General features: G+C 33.1%; 1 protein-coding gene across 1 annotated transcript; it reads right to left on the bottom strand.

The window, feature by feature from the left end:
* Positions 1-2,495: 2,495 nt before the first annotated feature.
* On the bottom strand, positions 2,496-3,275 carry LOC134326554 (zinc finger protein 180-like; the record flags this gene model as incomplete). Its single annotated transcript, XM_063008728.1, has 1 exon — positions 2,496-3,275. A coding segment is annotated over one exon (780 nt), but the record flags the coding sequence as incomplete, so codon positions are not given.
* Positions 3,276-9,610: the final 6,335 nt, after the last annotated feature.

The raw sequence follows: 9,610 nt of genomic DNA, 5'->3' as shown, positions 1-9,610 counted from the left end.
GTTCATCAGTACTGAATCATGTGTGATGCTAACAGTTAGCGGAGCAGCTAATAGTTTGTGTGTTTAAATAAAACTGGAGTTAAAGCTCCTCAAATCCTCACAGTGATGTTTTATTATGAACTCTAGTTTTATTATTAATTAGAATGTGATTATAATTAAATATAAGGGTTATAATTAAATACATATTTTACTTACAGATGAGGCTCTACAGTACAAACACAGCAGCTTCTTGTTCTTCTTATGATGTTTAATGGCGGTTGGCAGAACAACTTAAGACGCACCAGCGCCACCAACTGGACTGAAGTTGAACAGCAGCTTAGCAGTAAAACATCTCCATTAGCCCTGTATCTCTCAGCTCCAGTGTTGGGGGGAACGCGGTACAGTCACGTGATTACTTTTTATCTGTAACGAAGTAATGTAACGCGTTACAGTTACATATTTGTAATGACATTACAGTTACTGTGATGAGGGATGCGTCGTTCCCGAACGAACCGATTCTATTGAACGACTCTTTAAAATGAACTAAAGTAACCGAGTCGCTGATCTGTACTCAAAGCGGCAGACTGAACGAACTGGCAAATTGTGGACATGCTGTTTCTCACATGTATTCCTCACACGCTTTTTTATCCCCTCATTTGTGTTTTTAAAAGTTTTCTCCATTTTGCACGTAATGCTAAACTAATGTTTTTATTTTATCGGTGGTTGTGATTAGGTGACCTATAGGGCACTAGGACCCAGCAGCACTGTTATTAACAGAGTTGTGGTCCTGTATATATCTAAGCGGTACCGCATGTAAACTCTAGATGTCGCTGTTGCACCACTTTTTAAAATACACCACACGAACATACAGTACCTGTACTGTAAGTATCAGGACTCTCCCAGGTGTAGTAAATCAACGATTTAAATAAAGCGCAACAGTTTAGGGAAGGCCCTTTCCTGTTTTACATGAAGAAAGGTTGATTGAAAGAAACTGCAGTGTCACAGAGCCCTGACCTCAATTAGCTTGGGATAAAACCTGGGCATATTTGTCACATCCGGACGTGCACAAATTCCCACATATACACTCCAGAATCTTAATAGTTGTAGCCAAGTGGAGCTTAATGATTAGTGACACTGACACACTGATATGCAGCCGCGGTTCTGGCTATGTTGCTTAGGCGGGCAGTGAGAAAATCCAGGGGGAGCAATGCCCACCCCAGTTGCTTTAGTTTTGCCCTAAGCTGGACTCAAATCTAGGGCATAAAAATACACGCTCTGCCCACTGCGCTACTCAAACAGCGGAGTAATAAACAGGTTGTTATGCCTTTAAACCTGCGCACACACAGCATCACCAAGATTAAAAGTGAACACTACTTAAAATAATAACCAAACACTTTCTAATTCCCACAATTCATTTTTTATTTAAAATGTAGCGAATTACAAATCTTAATACAAAACATACTTAAGTAAAAGTAAAATTACACGTTGTAAAATCTACTTTAAAAAGTACAAGTACACAAAAAAACTACTCAATAACAGTAACACGACTAAATGTAATTTGTTACTTTCCACCTCTATAATGTGTGAAAAACAAGTAACATCTGTGCCAACATATAATAATAATAATAATTATTATTATTGACACCTTACAATACGAAACATCAGTACATAATTAATTACACAGATTAAGGGTAGGCAAGTTTAAAGAAATATGTTTTAAGGCATGTTTTGAAACTAGGGAATGAATCAATGGTGTGAATGTCAGGAGGGAGAGAGTTCCAGAGATGTGGGGCAGAGTAGCTAAAAGCTCTAGCTCCCATATGAGGTAGACCAAAAAGGAGAGAGTTACAACAATCAATTCGAGATGCGACAAGGGCATGAACAAGAACATCAGCACTTCTAGGATATATGCTAGCCGATCCAATACCTTTTATTTTCAATTCACTTCCACTATTAACTGATAGCATTCACTTACATCAGGCTCTAAACCTCCTGGTTCTACCCACCATTCACTCCACTATAGATAATCACATTATTTCCCAGTAATAGTTTAATAACCTAAAGATTTATACTTTTATTATTACTATTTACTTATTAATGTAATAAGTTAATAACTTAATAATTATGTAATTTTATGTGTTGTTTTAGAGTTTAATAAATATTTAAATGATTCAGAATATAATGCTGTGAGTTTGATTCCCTGAGTGAGAGAAATAATCGACCTAACAAACTGATCTGTTATCAATCTGGATTTCCTGGTAAATTCCATAAAAACTGTCAGTGGTGCCTGTAATTAATTATTAGCTATTAATTACACAGTATAATTCAATCATTGCTACCCCCAAACCCTCACTAACTCACTCAATTTTATATTTTGATATTTTAGCTTGTATGGTACAATCTGATGAGTCACACTTGTGTCTAAGTGCTGATAAATGAGCAAAGCAGCTTCAACACTGTGAGCATCATTTCTGTAAAATGTGACTGTGCTGGTGTTTTTTGAGATAACTCTGTTCATTAAAACTTTTTCCACACTGTGAACACTGATACGGTTTCTCTCCTCTGTGAATGCGCTGGTGTGTTTTGAGATTACCCGGTTGCTTAAAACTCTTCTCACACTGTGAGCACTGATACGGTTTCTCTCCAGTGTGAATGCGCTGGTGTTTTTTAAGAGATTCCTGTCTGTTAAAACTCTTCTCACACTGTGAGCACTGATACGGTTTCTCTCCAGTGTGAATGCGCTGGTGTTTTTTGAGATGACTCTGTTGATTAAAACTTTTTCCACACTGTGAACACTGATACGGTTTCTCTCCAGTGTGAATGCGCTGGTGTATTTTGAGATAAGTCTGTTGATTAAAACTTTTTCCACACTGTGAGCACTGATATGGTTTCTCTCCAGTGTGAATGCGCTGGTGTTTTTTAAGAGCACCCAGACACCTAAAGCTCTTCCCACACTGTGAGCACTGATATGGTTTCACTCCAGTGTGAATGCGCTGGTGTGTTTTGAGAGCACTCTGTTGATTAAAACTCTTCCCACACTGTGAGCACTGATATGGTTTCTCTCCAGTGTGAATGTGCTGGTGTCTTTTGAAAGCACTCTGAAACTTAAAGCTCTTGCCACACTGTGAGCACTGATACAATTTCTCTCCAGTGTGAATGCGCTGGTGTATTTTTAGAGCACCCCGGGTACTGAAGCTCTTCCCACACTGTGAGCACTGATACGGTTTCTCTCCAGTGTGAATGCGCTGGTGTATTTTGAGATGACACTGGTACCTGAAGCTCTTCCCACACTGTGAGCAGACGTTTCCTTCTTCCTGTGTGGGACTGAGAGAGGTGTTAATGCTGACAGTACCAGAGGACGTTTGCTGAATACTGGAGCTTCTGGTGGGCGTCAGATCCTCATGTTCAGTCTTAATCTTCACCAGAGTCTCATATTTATCATGGTTGCAGCTCTTGATGTGATTGTGGAGCTGATTTTGGGTTGTAGAGGAACGTGGACACGAGGAGCAGCAGAAATCCTTGTTCAGTTCTGAAGCAGAAAATAATCAAATACATTTATAACATTATAAATAATCAAATACATTTATAACATTATAAATAATCACATACATTTATAACATAAATAATAAAATACATTTATAACAGTATAAATAATCAAATACATTTATAACATTATGAATAATCTAATACATTTATAACATTATAAATAATCAAATACATTTATAACATTATAAATAATAAATACATTTATAACATTATAAATAATCAAATACATTTATAACATTATAAATAATCAATTACATTTATACCATTATAAATAATAAATACATTTATAACATTATAAATAATCAAATACATTTATAACATTATAAATAATCAATTACATTTATACCATTATAAATAATAAATACATTTATAACATTATAAATAATCAAATACATTTATAACATTATAAATAATCAAACACATTTATAACATTATAAATAATCAAATACATTTATAACATTATAAATAATCAAATACATTTATAACATTATAAATAACCAAATACATTTATAACATTATAAATAATCAAACATTTATAACATTATAAATAATAAATACATTTATAACATTATAAATAATCAAATACATTTATAACATTATAAATAATCAAATACATTTATAACATTATAAATAATCAAATACATTTATAACATTATAAATAATAAATACATTTAAAACATTATAAATAATCAAATACATTTATAACATTAAAAATAATAAATACATTTAAAACATTATAAATAATCAAATACATTTATAACATTATAAATAATAAATACATTTATAACATTATAAATAATAAATACATTTATAACATTATAAATAATCAAATACATTTATAACATTATAAATAATCAAATATATTTATAACATTATAAATAATCAAATACATTTATAACATTAAAAATAATAAATACATTTAAAACATTATAAATAATCAAATACATTTATAACATTAAAAATAATAAATACATTTATAACATTATAAATAATCAAATACATTTATAACATTATAAATAATCAATACATTTATAACATTATAAATAATAAATACATTTATACCATTATAAATATTAAATACATTTATAACATTATAAATAATCAATTACATTTATACCATTATAAATAATAAATACATTTATAACATTATAAATAATCAAATACATTTATAACATTATAAATAATCAAATACATTTATAACATTATAAATAATCAAATACATTTATAACATTAAAAATAATCAAATACATTTATAACATTATAAATAATCAAACACATTTATAACATTATAAATAATCAAATACATTTATAACATTATAAATAATCAAATACATTTATAACATTAAAAATATTAAATACATTTATAACATTATAAATAATCAAATACATTTATAACATTATAAATAATCAAATACATTTATAACATTATAAATAATCAAATACATTTATAACATTATAATTAATCAAATACATTTATAACATTATAAATAATCAAATACATTTATAACATTAAAAATAATAAATACATTTATAACATTATAAATAATCAAATACATTTATAACATTAAAAATAATAAATACATTTATAACATTATAAATAATCAAATACATTTATAACATTATAAATAATCAAATACATTTATAACATTATAAATGATCAAATACATTTATAGCATTATAATCAAATACATTTATAACATTATAAATAATAAAACACATTTATAACAGTATAAATAATCAAATACATTTATTATTATTAACATTATAAATAATAAAATACATTTATAACATTATAAATAATAAATACTGTTAGTAATTGTTAAACTGAGATCTGATGCTAAAGTCCTGTAACGTGATTCATCCTGCATTCATCATTTCCTGCTCACACTGATCTGCATGAGCACAATACAAGCTTTCACTGTATGATGCTTCATCCCAGGTTCCTCTGATTCTATTCAATCCAAATCTTATTTTACTCAAGATAAAAAATATCTTACTGAGTTCATCTTTATCTTCAGGTTCTTCCTTCTTCACAGGCTTCATCTGGAAACCTCCACACTGTTGGTCCTCTGGGGTGAGGTGTTCCTCAGAGGTGACGTGTTCCACAGGGATTAAAGATCCTTCACCTGAAATTCATCAACATGTGAAGAAGAAACTCAACAACTGGAGGAAACTGAAGGTTGTGGGTTTAGTTACCACAAATAAATACTACTTAGATTTAATCCAGACTGGAAGTATCAGCACTTCTACACAGGACAGTACGGTACAGTACAGGTTCTATTCCCACTATCCACATTTTCTTATTATTTCTACTATACTAACCACACTGTACTGTACTAACATGGCAAATTGCTCCACATTTACTTACAGAAGTAACTTCCATCTTCTTCCTCCTCCTTTTTTATTAGTTTCTCTTGGAATCCTTCATTTTGTAGATCTATGGGGGTGACGTGTCCCTCTTCTGCTGACTGCATTATTAAAAGATCTGACAGGCAGACGGACAGATAGACAAATGTACTTTATTCCCTATTAAAGAGAAATTCAGGAAAATTCTTTCAGACTCTTTAACAGTTTATTTTTAATGCTGTGAGGCTGTAAACAGAGTGAAAATGTTGAAACTATTGTGGGACTGAGCAGCATCAGACAGAAAAGACTTCTAATAGAACTTTTTGGGTTGGTTTCACAGACAGGGATTAAGCCTAGTCCTAGACTACACATAATTTTGAATGGAGATTCTCTATTTAAAGCTAAATGTAGTCCTGGACTATAAGCCTTAATCCCTGTCTGGGAAACAACCCTTTGAGTTTGGTGGAAGTGGTTTTGTGGCCCAAAGTGAAATGATTAAGTCTGATGTTCTTTACATCTAGTTTCTCATCCACTCCCAATAACAGTGCTGTACTAATACTTTTAACTTTTACTATAAACCTGTAAAACAACCTGTAAACAAAGCTACAAGAACTCGCTGTTTCTATCAAACATTACAAACTGTAAACAAAGCTGAAAATGTGACGCGTTTATATCAAAATGTTAGATTTAATAATGAATAAACTCTGAATCCGTTACAATCCACTGATTCATCGGTTCAATGAATCGGTTCATCATTTCTGAATCATGTGTGATGCTAACAGTTAGCGGAGCAGCTAATAGTTTGTGTGTTTAAATAAAACTGGAGTTAAAGCTCCTCAAATCCTCACAGTGATGTTTTATTATGAACTCTAGTTTTATTATTAATTAGAATGTGGTTATAATTAAATATAAGGGTTATAATTAAATACATATTTTACTTACAGATGAGGCTCTACAGTACAAACACAGCAGCTTCTTGTTCTTCTTATGATGTTTAATGGCGGTTGGCAGAACAACTTAAGACGCACCAGCGTCACCAACTGGACTGGAGTTGAACAGCAGCTTAGCAGTAAAACATCTCCATTAGCCCTGTATCTCTCAGCTACAGTGTTGGGGGGAACGCGGTACAGTCACGTGATTACTTTTTATCTGTAACGAAGTCATGTAACGCGTTACAGTTACATATTTGTAATGACATTACAGTTACTGTGATGAGGGATGAGTCGTTCCTGAACGAACCGATTCTATTGAACGACTTTTTGAAACGAACTAAAGGAACCGAGTCGCTCCTCTAGTATAAGGACAAATAATTAAGGAATAAACTTGTTTAATGATGTTAAATCTGATTGGTTCATGGCGTGTATGTTTTAAAGCAGAAACAAACACAGGCACATCTCTGCACAAGAGAGGATTTTTCTGAAACTAAATAAATAAAGTAAATAAATGGAATTTGTTTGTAGATGTGATTCCAGTATACAGTATTTGTTTGGGTTTAGAATGTAAGGTGAAAGTAAAGTAATGAGGAACGAGATTACATTTTCCAGGATGTAATGAGTAAAGTAATCCCATTACAATTTTAGTTAAGTAATAAGTAATGAGTAATGGATTACTTTTTTGAGTAACTACCCCAACACTGCTCAGGTAGCTTTAGAGAGGACTACAGTCAGTCCTAGACGTTCTTCTAAGCAGTTTCTCTAATGTCATGTTTTGTTTTCCAACTCACATATTCACACCAGTAGAAGCTTAAAAATAACACTACAAACCAACTAGTCTATAAGCACAAGAGGATTCATCTTTAAGCCCTCACTGTGTGGTTCCATGGTGTAATCCCTGATAGCACATATACGTCTCAGAGACGTCTGGAAAAGGTCGGAACATCTTAAATGCATCGCGTTCCATTTAACTTGATCTTACATTGGTCTCATCATCATCACCGCGTTCTACATATTGAACACATACGCATACACGTCTTTTTGACATCTGCATTAAGCAGCGATTTTCACCCGAGCTGCAATTTCCCAGTTCGGATTCTGACCTCGTCGAACTTTCACACCAAATGCTCACAACATGAAAAAAGTAGTTAGTATTATATCCAGTACGCTGGAAGGTAGAATTATTACTGGTTTTTTTAACCTCTTTATTAACTCGCACTTAGGACATAACTACACTGGGCGAGTCGCAGGGCTCACCAGTTCATACAGACAGGCAGACGTGACCTACCTTTGGAGAAGGATGAAATAAAAGTGGGGAGGGAAAAAGTGGGGAGGGAAAAAGGGGGGGGGGGGACACCCCACACCCCACACCCCACACCCCACACCCCACACCATTCATACGTTGTTGATTGAGAAACACACATGCAGCAGTTTCTGCAGTGGCCAAGCTGAATTGTACATATGACCATATGCATTTATTCTCCATTAGTGCAACTAGGAAACCTCATACTTGTCTAAACAGCTAAATAAAGGATCAAGTACATGTAAGAAAAATAAAGGTTTCTTTAAAGTTAATGGAAAGTATAACATTCGTGGATCTTACCTCTGCTAAGAAAAGTTTACAGACATTTGAATATTTAATCTACTAAATATAGTAGTGTACATTAGACTTGGACTAATTGCAGCACATGTAGCGGGTGTCTCAAGTTCAATGTTCTTAACACTGTTCTTTGCTGCACATCCACCACTATAAGTCTACTCTGCGTTGTGTTCGTTGAGTTCTGCGGTGCTTAAAGAAGGACCACGACCACGACCACTGCTGGCTAATGTCTTTTATTTGGCCGGTGCTCTGTATAAACAGATAAATATGATCAGTAAGGCGCTGGACACCTTGCAGAAATGTGTAGTTCAAGTACAAACAAAACTCTCCCATGTACACAATCAGGACATCAGCCCCTCCTAACAGAAACGCACATGGGGAAACCCCGTGGAGCAGAAAAACACACATTTTTAAATAAAACTTTAAAAAGTGTCTTTTACAAGGTTCACGTATAAACCCCAACATATCTACATGTTCATAACCTAATTTTACCCTATTTATACTGTTTATAACTTTATATCAATTGTTTTATGTAGTTATTTAAAAGTTTTAACGAAAAACCGCTAGAACGCATACCTCCTCTCAGTTTGCATCCCACAGACTGAGAGCGCTGCAGCAGTGTCACAACAAAAAACCTGTATCTCTTAAAGAGACAGTACACAATTAACATAAACATCAAATAAATGGTTCCCCAATGCAAACATTTAACATATATACATACCGAACACAAAAATAACATTCTAAACACCTTACAGGACTTGGTGGAATTTTAAATAAAACAAAAGTATTTTTTAACCCTGTTACATTCACCCCTCCTAAAATTCACCAACATCCTGATCGGATGAACTTCTATGGTTATAAAGAGGCTTAGTGTGCTATACTGACACATTCTGGAACAAGTGAACGGTAATACCTAGTTTACCTAGTCAACTTAAAAGCTACCTCAGATTCAAGGTTTAGAAAAGAAAGAGGTTGATCAGGCCTCTAATTTCTCTTAGAGCAATGTGACGCCTTATTACGCCACACAATACTTGGTCCTCATAGACTTGTCAAACAGACACCATCGTAGTGCAAACAAAATAAAACTTCACGAGTTAAATCTTAAAACGAGAAATATTTAAGAACTATTCCTAAATGGAGTATTTGGACCTCTCAGAAGTTGTCTCTGAACCATTGATTCTATTAATCTATTCACTGTTTTGACTAA

The sequence above is a fragment of the Trichomycterus rosablanca genome, chromosome 14 (genome assembly GCF_030014385.1).
Source record: "Trichomycterus rosablanca isolate fTriRos1 chromosome 14, fTriRos1.hap1, whole genome shotgun sequence".
In the NCBI taxonomy this organism is placed as follows: Eukaryota; Metazoa; Chordata; class Actinopteri; order Siluriformes; family Trichomycteridae; genus Trichomycterus; species Trichomycterus rosablanca.
The sequence above is the reverse complement of the archived record's forward strand: the minus strand, read 5'-3'. Positions and strand labels throughout refer to the sequence as shown.